General features: G+C 47.6%; 1 protein-coding gene across 3 annotated transcripts in view; it reads left to right on the top strand.

Moving 5' to 3' along the window:
- C1QTNF1 (C1q and TNF related 1) overlaps window positions 1-12,977 on the top strand; it is a 119,380-nt gene extending 106,403 nt beyond the window's left edge. For all 3 annotated transcript variants that reach the window (XM_085617455.1, XM_085617458.1, XM_085617457.1), the window contains exon 4: window positions 11,235-12,977. In XM_085617455.1, coding sequence (XP_085473581.1) covers window positions 11,235-11,785 — 551 coding nt within the window. In that variant the 3' untranslated portion in view covers window positions 11,786-12,977. The remainder of the gene's footprint in view (window positions 1-11,234) is intronic.
- The last annotated feature ends 13,180 nt before the right edge of the window (window positions 12,978-26,157 follow it).

Here is a 26,157-nt window from a genome sequence, read left to right as displayed (position 1 = left end):
GATGTGGCCAGAGCTCTGCCCAGGTGAAGGAAGGGTGAGCCAAATTGGATTTGTTCAGGGTCAAACTCCCATAAAATGATGTGCAAGTGGGTAGGGCTTTTGATCCTGGGAACTTTTTCTGTATTGCTCAACGTTTCTCCCCCACCAACAAGCCATCACCAGTCATAAATGTGGCACCACTGGATACCCTCTTCAGCACTCATCTGTAACGGTGGATTTCAGAAGGAGGACTACACCTGCTGAAGAACCTTTGGAGAAAACCCTCAAGAGGTGGACCTGTTCCACTTGTACCCAGGTCCAAGACATGAACTCCAAGGGTCAGTTGGCAGACCACCTGTTAAGCTGCAGGGCCACAAGAGTTGCCAGAATCCTACTTTTTCTGGGAAAGTCCTAACCTCCAAGTGGTGCCCATGCGGTCCTGAACACATGGCTGGTGTTAGAGTGTACTCCTTTGACCCTAAAACATGAAAAACTTTAAACCTTTTTCAGAACATTGCCTCTAGAGAACCAGCAGAGACCGTAGCAAATGCCAGAACCACAGCCACTGATGTTGAATTGCAGGTCGGATTCAACTCGCCTGCTTCCGCTGCTGAAAAGATTTTAACCTCCAGAAAAATTTCAAACTCCGAACGTAGTGGAGCTCCACCAAGGCCGATGTCGAACAACATCTGACTACTGATGAGATCTTCCTGAGTACAGATTCTGGACTTCTCCCGCTCGGAGCTGCCCGCCTTCAACATCAACCCTGCGAAGATTACCACCCAAGCCGAGGCTTCTTCCAAGGTCCTGCACTTTACCAGCCTACAATTTTTGAACCCTTGTTTGGACCCAGCCTGCAGCCTAGCATGCTGACGACTGGTTTATGAGGACCTTTCTCCAGAAAATCTTCTAAGTCAAAAGCGTAACTTTCCAATGGAAGAAACCTGGCCCCTGTACCCGGCCGGCAGTAGATCATGGTAGGCATTAACTTCTGGCTTGGACTCGGTTGAGCGTGCCCAGATAACGGAGATTGGCACTTTGACCTTTACACTTTAGGCACTATTTGACTTAAAACTTTTAAACATCATATCTCATTTTCCCTCTGTTGTTTTGGTCTTTATTTGTTCATTAAGTTTTACAATGTTTTGATTAATTGGAGTGTGATTTTTATTATTTGTGTTTTCTACTTTTTACTTGTTTTGGTACTGAAAAATGTTTTATATGTTTCACCTAAGCTAAGCCTGTCTGCACTGTGCTACAGCTACCAAGGGATGAGCACAGGTTTAAACTATTGAGATGTAACCTAATTATGATCTTATTACTTGGTGAGTACTCACAGCCCCTCCTGCTAATAATCCATGTTCTCACATTGGTGGTCAGCAGTGGGATCCAGAACATGTGTTTAGCAGTATCACTCAGCTATTAAGCTAAGAAATTAAAAATCCCAAAATTCACTGAATGACGAATTTGGTTTTGGATTTTAATTGGTATTAAGTCATTAATTGGGCATTTTTAATTTTCCTAAATTATTAACTTCAAATTTTGAACCTCTTAATAGTCCAAAGGGATCACTAAATTAGACCCTTAGGGTCTGTAATTAAGCTAGCTCACATAGACCAGATCACCTCTGAGACAGAGGAAACTGCAGGGAATTAAGATGAAGGAGATGAGGACCCCATGTCCCAATCTACTACTTTAAGAGTACCCTCGAGGGTAGGAAGTGAGCTAAACTAAGCGAGTACCAGCACTTCTGAGATGACCGTCCGCCAGAGAGAACTAGAAACGCAGCTGACAGCTTTGGCAACGGAGGAAAGGAAACTGTCTTTTGAAGAAAAAAAAATTGGCCTTAGAGGAGAAGAGGGCCAAGCTGGACCTGAGGTCCAATTACAATGATGGCAGCAATGAAGTGGTATCTGCAGGGTGTCCACACCCTACGCTTGCCCAACACCATTTTGCCTAGCTTTGTGATGGGGAATGACATATATAAATGGTCTAGAAGTTAGTGCCTTTAGAGGGGAGGGATTAGGCTCCTGACTCTAGAGGGACGAGAGATGAATCCTATTAACATATGAAAGATGCCTTAGCAGATGAATTTGGGCTCACAGCTGACCAGTATCACAAAATGTTCTGCAACACCCACAAAGATGCATAACAGTCCTGGGTAGACTTTGTGGCTATTTCAGTGAAGCATTAGAAGGCTGGATAAAAGGTAATGAGGTTACAATTTATGATGGGTGGTATAAATTGATTATCAAAGAGCACATTTTAAGTAACTGTTTTTCAGAGTTGCTACACCAGCATCTATTGGATTCAAAGTTAAATAACCCCAGATAACTCAGTAAGACAACTGATGAGTGGGTGCACACATGTATATTGAAAAAATCCCTGGCGGGGGTGATCCTAGGAAAGGGGGTCAGGCTCCCCAACATGGGGGAAACAATGATAATAAAGAAGTTCTCACAAGGGCCCCAAAAGAGGAATCACGTGCCTTTGTTAAAACAAAGTAGGGAGTTTACAAGTGGAAGAAACCTTTTGACCCTGTGAAGGCTGGGGTGTGCCCAGATTAGCATCAGGCAGGACATAAGAAGGAGCACTCTGTCTGTTCCAAAACCCATTACCGACTGGCAATCCCAAGGGATTGCAAGTGTAGGAAATGGGGTGAACGTTTTCCCAAGGGAAACCAGGGGTTACACTGAAGCTACTTTAGCATCCTTGGGAGAAGTTGGTGTTGAAGAACTGGCCGCCTTACTTCCCAGCATGGGTGAGTACAGGCAATGGCCTACCATCAACAGGACCAAAGTAGAAGTTCTGAGGAATACAGGAGCCGGTATGACCACTGTGGTGGATAGGCGTATGTCCCCATAAAAAATTATCTCAGGTGTCCACCATAAAGTGATCAACACTGGCAATGAGGTGAAGTTCCATCCCATGTCAATGGTCAATGTTGAGTGGGAGGGGGTTATTGGCCTGAAGAAGCTAGCTATGAGCCGTGACTTTCCGGTGAAGTGCCTGTGTCAGGTCTGTCAGGAACTCTGGCGAGGACTGGTGGCAGGACAGACAACGTAAACAGAATATTCGGCAGCGAGCCTCTGAAGATCACACAGGTTGTAAGAAAGGAGAAAGGTGATCCATAGGGGAAGCTTTCCACAAGGGAACAATAAAGTCAAAGATCAGAAAGAACAGACTAGCTAACACCCAGGACAGACATGCAAGTTATTTATATATAACAACATTAACAAGAAAAGGAATTTGGTAAGAATGAAGCTCAGTACATTCCTCACCCACAATTGCAACTACAGCTACTGACTGCCAATACCCACAAATAGGATATACAAGCAAAGGCAGGAACTTTGGAGCTGATACCTATGGTGATGTTATAAAAGTAACTCAAAGACAATTCTCACAGTGTACAAACACCACCTAGGTTGCCAGATGTGAAGGAAGTAATCCGATTAGGGTCACCCGGGTCACTCGCGACCACCTCTCAGCTTTCCAAACAAATGAAGAGTCGGTCAGACAGTAGAGAAAACAAACCAAAGTTATTTATTAGTCATACACTCGAGGGGAGTCTAGTCTGACCAACCTCCTTGGATTGCCTCAGAGGGACTGACTTTAGGTAACATGGTAAGGCATAAAGTACATTTCCAATACCCCTGAAGGCACGCCCAGACAGGAATTTTCCAGTCTGGTAGCTGGTGAACAAAGGAGATACAGAAGGATGAGCTACAATCCTGGGACCGGGTACACATTATCTTGCATACAAGGTTACTCTGCCTGCCCACACCGCTCTAAGCTGTGGGAGCAAGCCTATCTAGATGGAAAGGTATGCAATAATATGAACAGTCTATTCATTAGCAGAGCAAACTCAACCTTGAAGAAATACGCGTACAGAGGGCACATTGGCAGCTGCTTTTCGATGAGGCAGACATGAGGTGAGACAGAAGTTCATTTCGATCATTACTCAAAATGGCAGCTAATACAAAATGGTGCCGCAGATGCTAACTTAAATCGCACAATGCTAGAAGGAGTCAACCGAAAGCATTTTTCAGTCCAACAGATGTGCTCACAAATCCTGGCGATCAAACAGGAACATGCAAGGGGATAACAGTAAGCTTGAAGAACTAAAATATCACAGTCATGATAGACGAGGAGCTGGCAAAGAGGAGTGCTTAACAGGAGATAAAGGATAAACAAGGGCACTCTTGGCAGAAAGCAAGTAACAAGCCACACAAGGAAACTGGAAGCTAAGATAGCAGGAGCAGGAAGATAGCAAACTAGAAACTGGAACTAATGTAAATGGGAAGAAGGTAGGAACTGGGAAAAAGGTAAATACAGAAGGAATGAAAGTTCAAGAATACACTAGAAAGTGTTATTTCAGGAATCAAAGAATCAAGGTATCACTGCAAGTGGTGGTAGTTCGAGGAAAAAGGGGTTCGGTTACAGCTAAGGAATCAGGAATCTTTGGGTAAAAAGACCAGCACTAGCTCAGGAACTCGGTAAACAAGGAGTTAGTCAAACTTCGCTACAATGACCAACGTTGGACTGAAGGAAACGTGGGCTTAAAAGATCTCACTGCGAACAAATGCTTAAGGTGCAAGCAAGCTAACACCTGCCAGCCATCGTGCACTGAATTCCTCCACCCATCCTTGACATGTGGGGGTGGAGATGAAGCAGTGGGAAGGGAATTCTAGTTATTGGTGGTTTTGACATAAGCAGACTGGCTTCCACAAAATCTGCATGGATCAGAAATGAACTGTAATTTTCCAGTTGCATCCTAGAGCCTGGAAAGCAGTATGTGGGTATGGTAGAAGGTACAGAAGCTTATTTGAACATTAGAAGTTTCACATGTAGGCCCCCTGGTGGCGGGCACAAATGTGCAGGGAGCGAATCATGACAGTCTGCTGGGAAATATGACTTAGAAGCCTGTGCTTCCTATGGTCGAAAGGAAGATTCAGGCAAATATGCTGGATCTCCCTCAGTGGGTATGTGTGACCTCAAGGGCCCAGAAAGCACATCAGGGTAATGGGAGCCTGGAGTCTAAAACGAGGGCCCATGCTCCTACAACCGACGGTAAGGGCAAGAGGCTTGGGAAACCAGACTTGAAGGTTTCTACAGTCTAGAGGGAATCTGACCACGAAGCGGAGGATCTAGAACCTAAAGTGGAAGACCCTCCCCTGAGAGGCCCACCATAGCTTGCTGAATTATGGGGTTGCCTCAGAAACTGTGTGGGAAATGGAATGTCCTACTCTCGAGCCTTTTATTTGCTTACAGGGATTTACCACAGTAGGGAGTGAACTTCAGCCCCTTTGAACTTTTAAATTGGCACCCTGTTAGAGGTCCTTTAAGTCTTGTCTTAAAAGGATGATAGAAACCTCTCAAGGAACACAAACAGGACATAGTGGACTGTGTGCTATGCCTGTGCTCCTGCATGGCAGAGTACACAAAGAAGGCTAATCAAAACCTAGAGGCAAGCCAGGAACTTGTTAAGCACTGCTATGGCCAAACAGCTTCATTGGTAGAATACCAGCCCAGTAAGAAAGTGTAGGTGATGGAGCATGTGGCTCCCATCAATCTCCAGGACAAGTCGGCTGGGCCCTAAACAGTGCTGGAAAAGAAGGGAGTGGTCACCTACCTGGTGGACCCTTGCACTCCCAGATACCCTCACCGGGTGATCCATGTCAACTGGTTGAAACCACACTATGACAGGGCAGACATGATTATGCTCATGGTGACTGATGGAGGATAAGAAGAGAGTGAGCCTCTCATAGACCTCTTATCCCATAATGCCTAGGAGGTTCTGTGTAAGGAGTTGTCTTCTCTCTAACACTGACTTAACTGCTGCAGAAGGACTGTCACCAGCTACTGGTACAGTTTGCTGGACTGTTTGTCCTGGCAACTGGCCAGAACCAGTGGTGTGTCTATTACATAGACACTGGTGACAGTTTACATGCTAAATACAAAATCTATGAGCTATTAAACAAATTCAAGGCTAGCACTCAGGCAGACGTTGCCAAAATATAGACCTGAGTGTAATTATTATATTCAGTAGTCCCTTGTCCAGTCCTGTGGTGCCGGTGTCCTAGGCCAACCTGAAAAGAAGGGGGCGCAGAACTCAAGTTCTGTGTGAACTACAGAGGGCTCAAAGTCTTCATCAAGACTGGCGCACACTCCAGCCCCAGAGCAGATGAGCTAATTGACAAACTAGGGGCTGCCAATTATCTCAGTACATTTGATCTCACTTCTGTATACTGGCAGATTGCACTGACTGAGAAAGTAAAGGAGAAGTCAGCATTTTCCACTCCCGAAGTCCACTTTCAGGCCTTTGGTCTAAAGAATGCCCCTGTCACACATTGTAGAGGCTGTTAAACAGGATACTGTCTGGGTTGGTGGAGACCTTTAGTGAAGCCTATCTTGATGATATAGCTCTTTTGGCCTCACCTGGCAAGAACACCTGACCCACCTCAAAGCAATGCTTCCTGCACTGAATAAAGAAGGCCCGACTGTCAAGACCAGCAAGTACCAGACTGGGCGAGGGTCTGTGGTGTACTTTGGCCACCTTGTTGGTGGAGGACATGCACAGTCTCACCAACCCAAGATTCAAACCATCATGGATTGTGCACCTCCCAAAACACAGACTCAGGTCAGAGCCTTCCTGGGCCTGACTGGGCACCGCATGAGATCTGTGAAAGGGTATGGCACCATTACTTCCCCTGACAGAACTCACCTGAAACAAACAGTCCACGAAAAACATTTGGACTGAAGCGTGTCTGAAAGAGGTGTTGTGCACAGCACCTGTACCCAAGGCACCTGACTTTAGCAGAGAGTTTGTGGTCCAAACAGATGCCTCAGAACACAGAATTGGAGCAATATTATCACTGCTGAATGGTGACGGCCCGGATCAACCAGTTGTAAGTCTTGATATCCCAGTCGATATGGCTATGGACTAGAGAGAGTGCATTGAAAGACTCTGTGTCAGGCATGGTGCCAATAAAATACACCACGACAGAGATACCAATGTATTTGGAAGGAGTCCCACACCCCTACAGGGATCAGCATGTGTATGTGACCGTGGTACGCACTAAGAGGCCAAGTGAATGAGTCAGACTGTTGAAAGTGTGACCAGGGTGTGTGCCCGAGTGCAATATAAAACAAATAAGTATACAAACGTATCAAAACTCATATAAGAAGTGAAACATCACTGAGTCCCAACCCCCCAACAACTCCCCACCCCATACTCCAACCCTAGAAGCATCTGTCGACCTTAAATCAAAAACTAAGATCCAGAGCAGCTTGAAAATAGAAATGGTATGGTGGACCCCTCTTTAAGACATAGCCTGTGGTGACCATCAGGAAGAATATCAGTAGTGAAAGCATCACCCTGGTGCCCCAGAGTGCCTTGAAACTGATAAGTCAATGTCTGCCGACAGCTCAACAGAGGGTGGAGAGGATGCAGCAGGAAAGTTTTCAGGAGCCATCTGGGAAGTCACTGCTGCAAAGGTCTGAAGGGAGTGCACCGAAGACAGGGATCTGTCTTGTGACCTGGGTCACTGTGAGAGGGATTTAGGCGTTTGATGCTGCATCCCCTACGTAATTGAGTGCAAAATCGCCTTGGCTTTGATGCAGTCGTTGTCCATGCCGGGTCAGATGGTCTTGGTTCCCGGGGGGAAGACCCACCAGGTCTGTAGAGTGGACATTCCTCAGTGAGCCATGTCCATGCAGCCTCCGAGGTGTCGAAGAAATGGGTCTGATTTGCATGGACTACACAGAGCATGGCTGGGAACAGGATTCAATATGGAAGACCAAGTGCCTGGAGCTTCTGCTTGACCTCCAGGTAAGAACGTCATTGCTGTTGGAACTCTCTGGTGTAGTCAGGAAAAAGGAGATCCTTGGCACATCAGCGGTTGGGGCAGAAGCAAGCCTCTCTCAAGATAGCATCTCTGTCCTTGAAATTAAGGATTCAGGTGATCTTTGGACTGTGCTGTGCACCTGGTGGTTGCTTAGGAGCCAATGCCCTGTTGCCATCTGTATCGCAAACCAGGGGGAAAATTGATCCCCGGGCATCCAGGACTTAATACAGGTTTCAAGAAATTTGGCAACTTGCAGGGATTTTCTGCCTTTCAGGTTCCAAATCGTGTTTATGTTATTGATCCTGAATCATTTTTCTGCATCCTCCACACGGTGATGGAACTTCATAGTACGTGTAAGGAGACTGGAGACTTGGGATTTCAAAGTACCAACATTGTCTTCCACCATGGACAAACAGGTATTGGCCTCTGAGATCCTGGCTGAAGCGTTGCACAGATCTTGGCGCAAGAGGGCAACGTCAACACGCACCTCACCGATCTTGGCTTACACGACTGCTTGGGCGGTTTGGATGGCTTGGAGGATCGTGGCCAGATCCCCTTTCGAAGGTGAGGACTTCTCAACTCTGCCGTCCTGGTCTGTCCAGCACCAGCACCAGGGCTGGTGGTATACTGGTCAATGTGAGCCTGGGAGGCCGCTGAGCGGGCAGGTTTATCCATGCCTATGGCAGCAGAGGGGAGCTGCAGTACAACACCCGCAAGCAGAAGGCCTGTGTCATTTGGCAGGCAGATTTGGATCAAAGTGAGGTTTCTAATAATGTGCAGATAGTAGCGGAAGTCGGAGGAGTCCAGAGCACTCACAGTGCAACTGCCCTCTTTATACTCCAAACTTGACAGGGATAAAAATGTAATTGGTGTTATAAATAGCAACAGTTACGTTATTATCAGAAAATGGGACATAGCAGGCACAATTCGGTGTTTTCTGAAATTTACCTGTGAAACATTACGGGGATGCAGTGATTACCGCACACTTCGTAATTTCAGCATGTGCCATTACAGAAGTTACTGCACACATAGGCAACTGTAATCTATCTATCTATCTATCTATCTATCTATCTATCTATCTATCTATCTATCTATCTATCTATCTATCTATCTATCTATCTATCTATCTATCTGTCTCTCTATATCTATCTATCTATCTATCTATCTATCTATCTATCTATCTATCTATCTATCTATCTATCTATCTATCTATCTATCTATCTATCTATCTATCTATCTATCTGTCTGTCTGTCTGTCTGTCTGTCTGTCTGTCTGTCTGTCTGTCTGTCCTGTCTTTCTACCTGTCTGTCGGTCGGCCTATCTATCTATTACAGAGTCAGTGATAGCAACTCCGTAGTTAGAGTTCAGTCCATTTGTCAATTGGAATGGTGTCTGTTATGTTACTTATTATGTTTGGCCGGATACGCTGAATCTGCACAAAACATTCCCAAAAGAAGTACACGTTTAGGAAAGCATAAATTTAGAAAAATTCACACGGATTGGTCAGGCAGAGGAACAATTATAAAAAAAGTGTCCAAAAAGTTACATTTTCTATTCAGCCTCCTTTGGAATGTTTGCTCAATGAGTGCTTGGCAGGTCAACACCATGACGTGAGATGGAGAGATGCCAATGTAGCTTCAAGCTATAGTTTACTGTAGTCAGACCATTTTTTTTGACAAAACATAAAGAAGGATAAAATGTGTATTTCGTCAGCTAGGTCTGAGGACTTGAAATTTGAATCCGAGCTGGCCAACACGGGGCTACGGACAGGACTTTCAAAGTAGTCAATCAATCGATCATAACATTTATAAGGCGCACTACATACCCATGAGGGTCTCAAGGCGCTAGGGGGGGAAGCTGCTACTGTTTGAAGAGCCAGGTCTTGAGAAGTCTCCTGAAGGTTAGAAGGTCTTCGGTCTGCTGCAGGCGGATGGGGAGGGTGTTCCATGTCTTGGCGACGAGGTGGGAGAATGATCTGCCACCAGCGCTCACTCTTCAGATGTGGGGGACGGTGACGAGGGCGCGGTCTGCGGAGCGGAGCTGGTGGGTGGGGGTGTTGAGGCTGAGTCGGCTGTTGAGGTATGCTGGTCCGTTGTTGTGGAGTGCCTTGTGTGCGTGGGTGAGGAGTTTGAAGGTTATCCTCTTGTTGATAGGGAGCCAGTGCAGTGCTGTGCAGTGCTGCCCAGAGCCCCCTTCAGAACGTGAGAATCCATGGACTGGAACAAACAGGTTCAGTCAATGGATTACTTTTGATTCCTTGACCAGCCCATGGGGAGATAATGTTAGCTTGTGCATCTAGCTGTGCATCCCGTGAGACTGTGTACTCGCATCTGTTTGCACTGCATTTCAGGCCTGGCCAGAGGGTTCGAACACATTTCCACACTGCTTTCCCCCAAGACAATAAACTTGCCGGGTGATTTCCTTACTGCAGAAGTTCCCTCTGTGTTTGTCCTCTTTCCCCTGACCAGATGTCTCTCCCTTGATGTCCACATACACTCTGAGGTGCTTCTCCTGTGCCCAGCACCCTTCCCTGTCCCAGGTGTGTACCCCATCTCTGTGTTAACATATTCCCGTTTCTGTCATCTCTGTTGCCATGTTGTTTTTGTCGGTTGTGGTTGTGGTGTGCATGCAGAGCAACACTACCTCCTGGGGTAGGATCCCCGTGACCACTCATGCCCATCTTCGAGGCAGACAGACACACACACACACATACACCCCTACGCCCCACCCCCGTAAAAGTGATGTTTAGTAACTTCACTCACTGATGACATCTCAAATTACATCATGGATGACTTCACTAATGATATTGATGTCAACAGTGTATGAATAAAAAGAATTGTATTATATTGCAGCATTTATATGACGCTTTCTACCTGTATGTGGGGCACAGAAGTGCTTGCCAATATGAGTAGCAAGCTACACGATGTAGAGTGTGTGGTTGGAAGGATGCTGTTTTTGCTTTGATCCTATGTGCGAAGTGTTTATGTCGTGGGTGATGGCAAATAAGGTGCGGTTATCGTGTTATGGGATGCAGAGTGTAGCAGTGTGTTGGATGATGAAGTGTAAGACACAGAAGAGCAGTTTATGGTTTTTAACACCTGGCCTTTGACCGTACATAGTACAGGTGTGCATAGTGTAATATGATATTATATGGTTTACTGTGGGGAGAGACCATGATTCTCAAGAAGTGAAGCCTCAAGTCCATAAAACAGTCATAATAGCCCGTTACACAACTCGCATGCATGTATGCCTTTAGCCATGCTGTACTTTCATGTGCATCACTTATATAGGTATGTAAATAACCATAGCATAATGGGTGAAGTCTGTGAGATAAAATCACAGACAAGTACTAACTGCATGATAGCGTTAGAGTAAATCCATAATGAAATCTTTACTTGTACCTTTAGGAGACAAGGGGGACAGTGGAGAACGTGGAATCGCTGGCAAGAGTGGCAAAGCAGGGTCTACAGGGCCCAGGGGTCAGAATGGGATCAAGGGACAGAAGGGGAATCTAGGATCCCCAGGAGATCCCTGCAAGAACGTGTACTCAGCCTTCTCGGTGGGCCGCAAGAAATCCCTGCACAGCAACGACTACTTCCAGCCGCTAATCTTTGACACGGAGCTGGTGAACCTCTATGGCCACTTTAATATGTTCTCTGGCAAATTCTACTGTTATGTGGCTGGTGTTTACTTCTTCAACGTCAACGTGCACACCTGGAACCAGAAGGAGACCTACCTGCATGTGATGCGGAATGAAGAGGAGATGGTCATCCTGTATGCCCAGCCAAGTGACCGCAGCATCATGCAGAGCCAAAGTCTGATGCTGAATCTGAAGGAGAATGATGAGGTGTGGGTGCGGCTCTTCAAGGGCGAGCGCGAGAACGCCATCTTCAGCGATGACTTTGACACCTACATCACCTTCAACGGCTATTTGATCAAAGCCAGCACTGAGGTGTAGGCAGGGCCCATCACCTCTTTTAACCTCCTCTTTTAATATATCTATGTATGTGTAAAAATATATCAAGGTATACACGTCAGGTCACGTGGTTTGTGTGTCCGGCGGCACCATCTCAAGTCATTTGGTGATGCCCAAGCCTCACCGTTGACCAATGGTTGGCTTGTGATATAATATTGTAGATGCTTAATCAACAGAGTCCTCTCAAACTGAGTGCAAAAGCGAGAAACCTAAAGAAACAGAGAGATAGGGAGAAAGAGAATGGGATGAGAGATAGAGAGAAGGAAAGGGAGGAATGAGAGACAGCGAGTGAGTTTGATTCTGTGGCTCAGATTGAGACAGCACACCACTGACAAAGAGAGTATCCCGAGCTTTTTAAAGGGAACAACGTAATGAACAGTTGACTAAATACATCAACTTAGTCCTACACACAACACTACTAAAACATTCTGCAATGTACCGTAGGTACCATCTGAGGCGAGGCCTTTGAAAATAATAAGAGTGCTGCACTTAGAGGTGCATGGGAGGTGCTCCCGCCTGTCTTCTTGCCTCCAGAAGTAAACCTGTGTTGTCAGTGTGTGGGTAACCCACACTGGTCTTATTGACAATATCACCACCACTGTCCCCCCTTATGGTAACTGTGCCCCCCCCCCCCCCCTGCAGATTAGATTTCTTTTGCGGCTGTCTCCACCGCTGGTGCACAGCAGAGATAGCACTGGCATTCCTGTAAGTTTCTAGGTGCCCACGATTTCCTGTTTAATAGGTAGGATCAGATTACCATGACAGGCAGTCACGTGGGAGTGCTGGGGTTGTTTGAGCAGTTGTCAAAAATGATACAAATTGTCCACTGACTGTTCCAAATCTTCAAAACCTTTTAATGTTGGACCACATGGGGACGACATATGAAGATCATATGAAGATGCAAAGAATGCTCTGGGTGCATCAGTTCTTTCTGAACCCCAGCTATGAATATAGGGTAAGGTGAGATCAAACTTGTATGCCTCAAGCCAGTAAAAATGCTCTCCAAAATCCTTGGGACATGACTTAAAGTATTTCTTTCTCTCACTGAGTGTGTGTTTCTCTCTCTCTCTTCCTCGTTGAAATTGTATTTATTGTCTGACCTCACAATAAACGTTCATTCTGTGATACCGCCGAGCATATAAGGTAGATGATTAAAGTATCTCTCGTGAAATTACTCCTGTCGAAAAGTGCTTTTATTGGGCCGTTGGGGTTGCCATCTCGTGGGGGTGCTTGTGTGTATCTTGCATCAGCACTGGCTCTCACTGTACTTCCGGCCCTAGTGTCAGCAAGCGATAATTACCGCAGCAGATGGTCTCATGGTGGATTCTCCCTTGGTCCCTTCGTGTCACCGAGCTTGACATGAGGCCCCAGAGTTTGGGAACATACTCCTCGGAGCCAGGGCTTTAAGTGGGCCGGATACAGCCGGTGCTGAGTACCGGCAGTTCTAAAAAGCAGGTGCTGAGACGGGTCCCTAACGGGCTCTACATTTTCGCCCTCACCCTTAGGGTGAAAAAAAAATCTTAACTCTGCAACAGTGCAACCCTTCACTGCCTTTGATGTAACTTCAAAGAGACTCCATAGTTCTTTCACAGTCTCATCATTTCAGAACTGGAGCATTTTCAATTTTCGATACAAGGAAGCCATAGTTGTTGCTTATATATCTTAGGCATCTAACAACCATTGACAAAGCCATTAGTTCTTGCTTCTTGTAGGTGTATTGGTATTTGTTGTTTTATATATTTGGATGCAAGGAGAGAAGCAGCAAAATATCAGTGGGCGGGACACTATGCTAAGCACAGATTTTTAGCTGAGGTGTTTTAAACCACGCCCTTAATTACATCGGCCACGCCCCTTGGAGAGTCCCCCCTCTCCCCCTCAGTTTTACCATTTCTTTTAAATCCCTGCCCGGAGATTACTCCTTGGTGTCAGCGAGCAGGCCCAGGAGCAGCGGAGCCTGTCACGGGGAGTAGGTTTTGATTAATTTTATTTTGTCTAGTAGATGTCACGCTAAACTAATAGCTCCTGTGTGTGTTAGTGCAGCTCCGCAGCACCTGCCCGGTGCCCGAGGCAATCAGAGAGAGGCTTGGCTCGAGGACAGGTAAGCCTGTTGCCATGGATATGGCAGTTATGAAACAGTCTATCGTGAGCCCACGCTTCTTTAATCACGTTGCTGCAAGGCAGCTGTTTCTCATTTTGACCCCTCCGGCCACTAAGGGCGCACTCAGCGGTGCAGGTAGTCCAGGGCATTCTGCTGACTCTATGACCAGAAAGGCTAGCACTGCGCGGTCCTGGGACCACCAGAGAGGTGTAAAGAGGGCGCTGATGTAACTCATCCAAAAGGAGTGCCTTTGATTTGTGGAAGTATGCTTTATTCCAAAGTTTCGGCGGAAAGCAGGGGAGTGCGTCCTTCCGCAACGAAGATCAGAGCGCATCTGCTTGCAGTTACATTCTGAACACGTTAAGGGGAAACTGCCCCACGAGCTATATATTCAATCATAAACATGTTATTGCTTGCACACGCCACTTAGGAGTTATGCTGTAGAACAAGCATTGTTTGGCATAGTAATGAACATAGAAGATCTATTAGTGAAAGCATCATTACACCTTCCCCCTTCTTTTAAAGAAAACTTACTACACATAAAAATCTCTAAACCTAGTAGGCAAAGAACAATTGTGTGGAGATCTTGAGCTTCCTGAGCATGCATCTTCACACAAAGTTTTTTGTTGCAACAAGGCATTTTGTTGCACAGAAGGTTCTTCATGGAGTTGACTTGCAAGTGGAATATGTACACCTACCAAATGAGGAGTAGACTCATAGTATGCGCACAACGTGACATTCACTCCTCCCAATTGCCCAAGAACTCTCAGAATCAGAGCGTGTTGTTCATGGCGTAGCCTTTTTTTATTATCGAATCAGGCAATTCACCAGTGACCAACACGAGAGTAACAGTATCCCTTTGGATATCAAATTATTAAAGCATCACTCTTTAGCGGCATTAACATGAGGAAGGATGCAAGGCAATTAGGCACGACATTACACTTGAACTTGAGCTTGGCTGTACACTTTAGTGGCCTTGACCTGTCAAAGGCAGTAAAGAAGATATGCACCACATTACATTTGAACTCTTGAGCTTAGCCATACACTTGAACTTGGCCGTCTCGGCCCACCAAGCCCCCACTCTGCTGTGCACATTGTGCCAGCAGGACCGAACGTGCTACAGCGAACAGTTACACTACTTGAAAACCAGGGCCCCACATGGCACACTGGCATGCCCCTCGGGGTACCTGCCCTCAGGCAGCCTCCCCAAGGTTCACCTCAGTCCATACGTTGTGGGTTAGGGCAGAAGAGTCCAGGACCACCAGCAGGTCAGTCCCCCCTTCCGCCTACCCTCTGCACACGTGGCTCCTACCCCCTCCTGGGGGCCATCCAGTTGCTGAACCGCCACCGGGCGAGAAGCTCCCTGGCACGCTCGCCCTCCCCCCGGCGCTAACTGTGCTCCCCAATGGCCCCTAGTATAGTTTGTACAATAAGCTACTACCCTTCTACCAACATATGCCCTCTATCCTGATGCCTCTGCTTCATTTTATTATCTGGGCAGTCCTGTGATAAATTACCTGCCCCCTCTCAGTGGCCATTGAGTTGTGAAGGCCCTAGTTTACACTATCTCCTGTTTTCCCTGAATTAATCCATGTCCCCCTGCCAGGAACCCGTGACCAGCTGTATTTCCACCACCTGTATCCAAAAAGGGGGCTACTACCCCAGGCCCTCCATTAAATTTCCACCGTAAGGGTGCCTGGATGCTAGAGCAAACCAATTAGACTCTCCTGGGCTACTGGGGCAGAGGAGGAAGTGTTGGACCCGCTGCCTTTCCCTTACTGATCGCCTGTATCACTTTCTTTACCAACTTGTCCACGGCCTTAACCAGAACCCCCTTAACTTATACTGCCTGCGTTATTGCTACCGACCACATATAGAAAGTTCCCTTCAGACCATTGGTCATTGAGCGGTGGCGTAATAACGCACCCTCTTACAGCCTTGTGATAATTTACCGGGCCCAAGAATGCTTTATATAAATACGTCTTGGCAACTACCCTCAGGAACTGGCACATTGTCCAGAAGCCTCTCTAAATGCCCACCGCGTTGGGATGGCCCCATTACACTATCTCCCGTTTTCACTTAAGACATCCACCTCCTTCCCCAAGGAAACTAGTCCCCTGGGACCTCCAATAGCAATTCTGCCCACCAGGGTGCCTGAAACCTTAGCGCTACCCTAAATATTCTCTCCCGAGCCTCTTCGGTATGTCCAGGAAGTCCGGAACCACCAGCAGGTCCGACTTCTCTGTCACCAGCCAGGTGACGTCTGGAACCACCAGCAGGTCAGTCCCTTCTGTCGCCCGCCAGATGCCCCAGAAGCTATGTCCAGGCTGATGACAGCCATAGGCAACTTCACCAGTACTTCTGGGAAGTCAGCTTCCAGCGAGAAGGCACGATGCCTGGAGCCCAAAGTGCTGGCATCCGTCCTCGGGGCTCTTGGAGGGAACGTCGCAGGCCCGCCAGGTACAGAAGCGAAGATGAAGACGACAAGGGGGTAGCACGGCCAGTGAAGTGCAGAGCTGAGGGCCAGGACAGCTATCAGGAACCAGAGCTGGACAGCGGCCTGCAGGAGCAGCTGGGAAGAGCGCAGAACCTAGGGACAAGGATTGGGTCAGGAAGCAAGTGCTGGAAGCACTCCATCTGGACAATACCAGGAACCAAACAGGAGCTGGCAACAGGAGGGCCAATAAGCCCCAACATCAGGGTCCTTAAAACAGGTATGCGGGCCTCCAGGTATCACGGGCCAGACTCGTGTATAGCAGTTCTCTTGTAAGAAGTATACTCCCCAGATGTCGGCTGGTGAATACCCCCACCGTGGTCCATGGCTTCTGTGTACTATCATGGTGCGTCTAACTCCCTGTCAGAGCGGCCCAAGCGATGTCATCATTGAGACCATATGAGTTGGTAGAGAGATGGTGCACCCATCTCTGTTCTATCTTGAAAAGGGCCCGCTGTGTGATCTTGGGATGAGCCTCAAGGACCACCCACTTTAGGGATTCCGCAGAATGGTTGTTGTCTTTGCAGTGTGTGTACAATCTGGTAGTTGTTTTCATGCATCTAACATTGCTTTTATGTTCTGTGATGCGCACCTTCACATCCCTCATCGTCATCCCTATATATTTCTTGTCACAGGGACACATCAGCATGTAAATACACTTAGATGTGTTACAGTTGGTATGTCGCTTCAACTTCCATGTGAACGTGTCAGTCAGTAGGATTTCTTTGACTATTTTAGTTTGCTCACACACCGAGCAGGTACCACAGGGATAGTGCTCTGCTACAGGCGGGAGGTCCCATAAGGTCCTCTGGGTCAATGGTTCCTTAGCCCTGGGCCTGGTGTGTATCAGGATGTCTTTGAGGTTTTGCATGCGTCTGAAAGCAAACCTGGGTCTTCGGTAGGTGCAGTTCTCCTGTGTTCACTATGCCCCAGTGTTTGTTGAAGATCCTCTTGATTTGTGTGGAGTGGGGTGTAAATGATGTGACACACGTTAAAACTTCAGTCTGTACTCTGGTAGTGCCTTGGAGTAGGAATTCCCGTGGGTTGTTCATGGCCCTCTTGTAGGAGTTCCTGACCTGACGTGCCGGATAGCCCCTTTCCCTAAGGTTCTGTTGTAGGTGTTGGGCTTTTGTTTTGTAGTCAGTCAATGTACTGCAGTTCTTCCTGATCCGGAGGAACTGACCAAACGGTAGGTTGTTCCTGAGTGCCAAAGGGTGGTGACTGTTGTATAGGAGTAGACTATTCCTGTCTGTGTCTTTCCTGTACAGAGTTGTATTCAGTCCCTCACTACTAAGTCTTATCCTGAGATCAAGGAAGGGGATACTTGTGTCTGATATGGTGTGAGTGAATTAGAGAAACATATTCTGTGTGTTGATCCATTGACAGAATGCCTCACACGTTGCTATGTCTCCCCTCCAGAAAATGAGGATATCATCTATGAATCTTTTTCACAATGTCATGTTGTTTCTATACGGGTAGGTAGGATTCATGATGAATTCCTCTTCAAACGTTGCCATGTACAGGCAGGCCACACTAGGGGCAAAGGTACTCCCCATGGAAGTACCCTGGTACTGGTGAAATAGTTGTTTCACACATTCAAAGAAGTTTTCCGTTAATGCTTAAGTGGCACATCCCATTATGAAGGAAACTGGAGTCGGTGAATCCCATTCTTCCTTCAGCAGACTAACCTCAACGGCATCTATGGTCGCTCGTTGTGGAATGTTAGTGTATAACTCTTCCACGTCAAGTGTTACCAGAAGATTGACCACGTTAAGGCTCTCAGTATTGTCAATAATCCGAAGTACGTCTGTTGTGTCCTGCACAAATGATGGTATTTTCCCTCTCCAGGAGCTGAAGGAAATGGTCACAGAACCTAGACAGTGGTTCCAGCAAAGACCCTATCCCTGACAGTATAGGCCTCCCTGGGACCGGTGTCGTATTTTTGTGGATCTTGAGGAGGGTATAGAAGTACGGTATGTTAGGGTCATTAGTTATGAGGAAGTCCGCCTCCTTCTTTGTGATCCAGCCATTGTTTTCAGCCTTGAGGACCATTATCGCTATCTCTGATGCAAATCTGGGTGTGGGGTCTACCAACTAAGGTGTGTAATGCCGGGTGTTCCCTAACTGACGTCTGCATTCTCTGTCATAGTCTACAGTAGACTGAATAACAGTTGCCCCACCCTTATCGGCCTGCTTAATAGTGATGTTAGTGTCGTCAGTCAATGCCATGGCAGCATTCCTCTCTTCGTTAGAGAGGTTGTGGAATTGAATGGTCCTATGGGGACCGGACAACTCTTTGAGTTCTGCCCTCTCAAAAATCAAAATCTCGGGTGGGATCATGCTGTTGTTGGGTGTAAAGGTTGAGGGGTTGCCTAGGCCTGAGTTCCCGAGATCGGGTGAAGCCCTATCTTGAAGAAGGCCTTGAGGCGCACTTTCCTGAAGAATTCTTGCACTTCACACATCTCACTGAATTTATCAAGCCTGTGAGTCGGGACAAATCCCAGGCCTTTTTCCAGGACTGTGTTCTCCGTGCTGGTCAAGTTCCTAGTCGAGAGGTTAACAACTAAGCCCTTTTCCCCCTGCTCACACTCCTGGTCTCTACCGTGTGTGGAGCCTGGTCTTGCCATTGGACTCCCTTCTGTGATCCTCTTTTTTTGCCCTCTTCCTCTGCCCCAACCTCTGCCTAAAAAAGTACTGTGGTGGGCCCTGAGGATATAGCGGGTACTGCCAAGGTGGTGGAATCAGTCCTTGAAAGGCCGGACCATTGGTATAGTTGGGGTAAGGCTGGTAGTTAGTTCTATGTTGGTTGTGGTTGCCCCAGCTACCAGAACTCGAGTCGCTGTTCTATGACCCCCACCTGCTGTTATCAGAACCTTCTTAGCTAGGTGATGTAAAGAGTCTTCCAGACACAATCCAAGATGTTTAGTAATATCTTTAATGGAGCTTGTAAATCAGCTTCCACATTCTTTTGGAACTAATGACATCATAGTGTCATTTACACATTACTACAGGTGAGTTACCTCCTGCATGTTTTGACGACCTGTCTAGGGAATGCTTTATGATATTATCTACCACTAATCTCTCTTCTAGCCTTGATTGTAGTCCAGTCTTATTATATTCCTTATTTTTTAAATCACGCCTTTTTACCAGGGGTCAGACTATAATCGAAGTTTGATCACTTAATGGACAACTGATATGAGGATGTAGGTTTTTTTTGGACTTGTCTGCTAGATTGAAGTATCTAGTGCCTGCGTACTGTTTTTTCATGTCATCCTCCTTGTGTAGGTTACCACTAGGATTTGCGGGACTTCGTGCTCGCATCCAAGAAGTGTGGTAGGTAGGAACCTCATTGCCCACCACCACCACGTGTAGATAGTATTAAAACACTAGGTCCTGATGAAATGCAATGGATCAGTATTGACCACTACGCATGAAACATGTCGACCACACTATATGAGATGAGCTGAGCTCCACCGGACCATAGAGCCAGAGAGCGGCCACTCAGTTTGCTTTAAAGAAGGTGGATTACCAGCCTAATAAAGAGTTTATGTGGACTATCCAACCTTTTTTAACGTCACTTACCCACACCACATCTACACTGTTCTTTAGGGCCCTCACACCCACGCACCATACGTCAGGAACAAAAGATCTCCGCTAAAGAGCCCCTTTAAGGGTGTCCATCGGGTATTGCAGCGCCGACCCGACGAGGAGCAAGTCCATATGATGAAGCATGACACCTAGCTCTCTGGGTGGGTGAGGACTCTAGTTCCGACAAGGAGGACTTCCCTCCTTAAATCCCCCTACCACGTTGTCCGCCTTGGGGAACATCATACCTTTCATGTTAAGTATAAGATGGGAGGCTGACATGGACAGATCAATGACAGCAGAAAAAGAAGTTTTTAAAAACAGGGGTTGCCTTAAAAAGTGGGATTGAAAGTGGGCGGCATGGAACATGTCGGGGTGAGATCTGTATGTCTCCATCCAACGAACTGTGTAGAAGCGAAGGGGGATTGCGAGATCCACCATGCGGAGAGGGAGAGTCACACTGAAGCTGGAAATACCCTGGTAGGAAGTTCCCAAAGTAAGGATCATTTGAGATGTACCCTAACTGTAATTTTATCACCTGATGTAATGCTGAGACTTTGTTTTGCTTTACTCAATAAAAAGATATTATAAAAAACAATGGCTACATGTGAGAGCCCTACGTGGAAGCAGCAGGTGTGGGTTCAAGGGCAGAGGTGACCTGCAACACAACTGCTCACTCTGGAAAGGGCATCCGACTCAGAGGTAAAGAGCAATCACCGAGGGTGGACGGCACCTGTAGCCAGCATGGGAGCAGCCATGAAGCCTGTAGGGGCAAAACATCAAAACGATGAGCCACAAGTGCACAGCTTGGCTGAGACAGTGGGACAGCCTAACAATGGCAGCGAATCCTGTATCGGCGGGGTGACAATAGAGGGATTGCTAGCTATGGCATGCAGGTGAAAGTACCGAATGCAGCAGCGCAAGAGCCCTTGGGGCACCAAGCCAATGTGGGGCAGGGAGCTGTGGGACAGCCAGGGCTACCCAACACAGAGCAATGGCAGGGTGGGCCAGTGTCATGGGGACAGAGCTTACCCCCTTTCGTCTGTGCACCATGGTGGCCATGGTCAGGCTCTGGGAGCATGGTAGCACCACCCGCCCCCGTATTTTTGGCAGAGTATGGGTTCATGGCAAGGACAGAGCAGCAGGGTAGCGAGTACAACCGCATCAGCCGCAGGCAACCCACAACCGGCAGTCCAGGAGGAAGGGATAGCAGTAGGGCAGTCCAATGTTGAGAAGCAGCAGGGTTCCCCTAACACAGCATGGGAGGCTAGCAAGTAAACAGGTGACACAGCTGGGAAAGAGCCAGAGCCACAGCTCCCACCAACCCCACAAAGGCCTGTGTTGGGGACAGAGCAGCATTAGGGGGGTAAGGTGAACTCGCGAGTGAGTACATAAGACCTTCACCAGGCTTGGCCAGCCTTATTCCACTTGCCGTGAAGGAGAGGATATGGCATCAAAAATATATAGACATATTCACCATGTTAGAAGTGCGACAGGCTTAGACTTGACAGCACAAGACAAGAAAGATGAGGATAAAAGGGAAAGGAGGCAGCAGAGGGTGGAGCGAAACATTGAGAATCGACTATGTGCTTTAGAACACTAGCAAGCGCATTTGTTGAAAAGTTCCTACAGAGCAAGGCAGTCCTGTTCTTCCATGAACAGAAAATTCACGAGGAGCAGCTAAAATATCAAGGAGATGCTTGGCTCCTATATGATGAGGGCGTCAAGGGTAAAAATGCAAACCTGGCTGTGCATAGACTGGGACCACTAGAACGTGGAGGGATATACGACCCATATGGTGGCTGCCAGAGAGGGAGTCAGTAGTAGGGAGACACCTTCTCAAGGAACAGGACAGAAAGGGATGCTAGATGGGATTCCCTATAACAACAGAACAAAGGGGCATGCGGGAGGGAAAATAGTTAAAGTCCACCACACGGCATGCTGAAGGTATAACTGGGATGATTGCATTTGGGGTAAGTCCTGTATGTTTAGGCACACTGGAAGCAACTGTGGGGGGAGCATACCCAGTCATCGAATGCAAGAGGGTCAAAGGGCATGGGGATGCCAGAAACACTTTCCACAAAAAGTAGGAGCTTGGGAGTAGGGACACCAGAAGCAAAGGATTGATCCACCACACAATTACCCACATGCATAAAAAAACTGCATCAGTGCTGAGGTTATTGAGCAGCTATCCCAAGGTTAAAGAGCGGCAGGTAGTGGCAGAAGGTGTCAGGTTAGGGTTCACATTGCCATACCAGGGCCCTCTAACTCATCGTGTTAACAGAAATTTGAAGTCAGTTGGGGATAACCGACCTGTAGCTATGCAAAAAGTGGACAAAGAGGTCCGCCTGGGAAGGGTTGCTGCCGCATTTTCAGAGCTGCCTTAAAGCTATATTATTGTATCACTGCTAGGACTGGTACCCAAGAAGGAGCCCGGTCAGTTTAGATTCATTTACTTCTTGTCTACACCCAACCGGGGAGTCGGTCAGTGACTGGCTAGAGCAGGGCAACTGTCAGTATCCTACGCCACTATCGATGACGCCATAGACCAGATCAGGACGAGAGGAAAAAGGTTGTTGCTAGCTAAAGCTGACATTGAATCAGCATTCCGCCTGCTACCCATGCACCCAGAAAGCTATAATTTGCAGGGTTTCAAACTGGGGGAGTAGTACTACCATAATAGGCCGATGGGATGTGCGATCTCCTGCGCATATTTTGAGGACTTTAGCAGCTTTCTAGAGTGGGCCCTGGGGGAACGTTGCCCGGAAGGGGGGCAGATTAATTACCTCAATTACTTTTTTGTTCATTGGCAAACCGAGCTCTGCTGAGTATTAGGGTCTGTAGGGGCTCTGGCAGATGAGCTGGGGGTACCCCTCACTCAAGAGAACACAGGGGGTCCAACCACGCAACTGTCCTTCTTGGGCATTGAGTTATGTGCCATGCAGGGCCAGTGCAGGCTGCCATCAGCAAAGGTAGGTGACCTGAACCACTTGAAAAGGACACTGCTGGGGAAGAAAACAGCTACACTGGCTGAGTTGCAACAACTACTAGGCAAACTCATCTTTGCCAACCATGTGATACCAGCAGGGAGGCCATTCGCCAGGTGACTGGCATGGCTAACAAGAGGGCTGACAAAGAGGCAGCACAGGGTCAGGCTGACACAAGGGGTACAGGAGGATCTCTGGAAATGGGCAGCATTCCTAACCAATTTCAATGGGGGTCTTGCCGTGAAGGAGAGGATATGGCATCAAAAATATATAGACATATTCACCATGTTAGAAGTGCGACAGGCTTAGACTTGACAGCACAAGACAAGAAAGATGAGGATAAAAGGGAAAGGAGGCAGCAGAGGGTGGAGCGAAACATTGAGAATCGACTATGTGCTTTAGAACACTAGCAAGCGCATTTGTTGAAAAGTTCCTACAGAGCAAGGCAGTCCTGTTCTTCCATGACCAGAAAATTCACGAGGAGCAGCTAAAATATCAAGGAGATGCTTGGCTCCTATATGATGAGGGCGTCAAGGGTAAAAATGCAAACCTGGCCATGCATAGACTGGGACCACTAGAACGTGGAGGGATATACGACCCATATGGTGGCTGCCAGAGAGGGAGTCAGTAGTAGGGAGACACCTTCTCAAGGAACAGGACAGAAAGGGATGCTAGATGGGATTCCCTATAACAACAGAACAAAGGGGCATGCGGGAGGGAAAATAGTTAAAGTCCACCACACGGCATGCTGAAGGTATAACTGGGATGATTGCATTTGGGGTAAGTCCTGTATGTTTAGGCACACTGGAAGCAACTGTGGGGGGAGCATACCCAGTCATCGAATGCAAGAGGGTCAAAGGGCATGGGGATGCCAGAAACACTTTCCACAAAAAGTAGGAGCTTGGGAGTAGGGACACCAGAAGCAAAGGATTGATCCACCACACAATTACCCACATGCATAAAAAAACTGCATCAGTGCTGAGGTTATTGAGCAGCTATCCCAAGGTTAAAGAGCGGCAGGTAGTGGCAGAAGGTGTCAGGTTAGGGTTCACATTGCCATACCAGGGCCCTCTAACTCATCGTGTTAACAGAAATTTGAAGTCAGTTGGGGATAACCGACCTGTAGCTATGCAAAAAGTGGACAAAGAGGTCCGCCTGGGAAGGGTTGCTGCCGCATTTTCAGAGCTGCCTTAAAGCTATTTTATTGTATCACTGCTAGGACTGGTACCCAAGAAGGAGCCCGGTCAGTTTAGATTCATTTACTTCTTGTCTACACCCAACCGGGGAGTCGGTCAGTGACTGGCTAGAGCAGGGCAACTGTCAGTATCCTACGCCACTATCGATGACGCCATAGACCAGATCAGGACGAGAGGAAAAAGGTTGTTGCTAGCTAAAGCTGACATTGAATCAGCATTCCGCCTGCTACCCATGCACCCGGAAAGCTATAATTTGCAGGGTTTCAAACTGGGGGAGTAGTACTACCATAATAGGCTGATGGGATGTGCGATCTCCTGCGCATATTTTGAGGACTTTAGCAGCTTTCTAGAGTGGGCCCTGGGGGAACGTTGCCCGGAAGGGGGGCAGATTAATTACCTCAATTACTTTTTTGTTCATTGGCAAACCGAGCTCTGCTGAGTATTAGGGTCTGTAGGGGCTCTGGCAGATGAGCTGGGGGTACCCCTCACTCAAGAGAACACAGGGGGTCCAACCACGCAACTGTCCTTCTTGGGCATTGAGTTATGTGCCATGCAGGGCCAGTGCAGGCTGCCATCAGCAAAGGTAGGTGACCTGAACCACTTGAAAAGGACACTGCTGGGGAAGAAAACAGCTACACTGGGTGAGTTGCAACAACTACTGGGCAAACTCATCTTTGCCAACCATGTGATACCAGCAGGGAGGCCATTCGCCAGGCGACTGGCATGGCTAACAAGAGGGCTGACAAAGAGGCAGCACAGGGTCAGGCTGACACAAGGGGTACAGTAGGATCTCTGGAAATGGGCAGCATTCCTAACCAATTTCAATGGGGGTCTTGATTTGGTGGGAACCCTGGGTGACTGCAGGGCAGCAGGAGCTGTTTACTGATGCTGCTGGGGGTGATAGCTTCAAGGCTATCTTGGGCTTGGCATAGCCAGCTGGCCGGCAAGTTGGCATGAGAAAGGGATCATTAAAAAGCTGACGGTACTGGAAGTCTTTCCCATCATTGTTGCATTCTCCATATGGGAAGAGCGGCTCGCCAACAAGCAAATCACTTTATGGGTAGACAATCATGCGGTGGTCCAGTCGTTGAATTTGGGGACAGCACATTGCCCAATAGTGGTCCGCTTGCTGAAGCATTTAGCAGGCTGCTAGCTTAGGGTTAATATTGCGGTCAGGGCCAGGCATATTCCTGGTGTTGAAAATGCGGTGACTGATGCAATATCTTGTTTTCAGTGGAAGAGATTCATGCACAAGGACCTCGATGGGACAGCGGCACAATAAGAACTCTAGGACCTGGTAGACCCGATCTGATCATGCTGCTGGACAATGCATTAGCCCCCAAAACAGCGATCAAATGCCGTAAGTGCTGGGAGACATTTGAGGCCATAACCAGCACCCGGGATTTGGCAAAGTGCCCATTAGCGAGCAGGAGGAAGTTTTACAGTGGGCTTTTTTCAAAAACAAGATGAAACCCTGGGCATAAAATCACATCAGCGCAGTTTCTTACTAAGTGAAAGTAGCCGGTAAAAGCGACCCAGCCAGCACTTTCTACTGCAGGGCAGCCATGAAAGGATGGGGGCACCTCCAACCAACGCAACGAGACAGGATACGCCCCATATGTTTCAGCACCTTGCAAAAAGTGTTCAAGGAGCTCCAGAGCATCTGCACACATCGGCATGAGCTTCTGCTCTTTCGGATGGCTTTCTCCCTGGCATTCTTTGGGGGCGTACAGGGTCAGTGAACTGATAGTCCCTGCCAAATCCAACCGTGGGTCTACATGCTTAAAAATGAGGGATTTGCACATGAAGGATAGTGCCATGACCATATATTTGCATAGATCAAAAACAGATCAAGAGGGCAAAGGCAAGCACACATGCCTGCAGTGCTTAGCAGAACACAAATGCTGCCCTGTTTGCAGCATGTGTGATTACCTAAGGAGCGGAGTCCAGGGCGATCAGCCGCTTTTCTGCCACGAGGACAGGTCATATCTCAG

This window comes from Triturus cristatus, chromosome 7 (genome assembly GCF_964204655.1).
Source record: "Triturus cristatus chromosome 7, aTriCri1.1, whole genome shotgun sequence".
Classification (NCBI taxonomy): Eukaryota; Metazoa; Chordata; class Amphibia; order Caudata; family Salamandridae; genus Triturus; species Triturus cristatus.
Note: the sequence above shows the minus strand (reverse complement) of the source record. Positions and strands in the feature narration are given on the sequence as shown.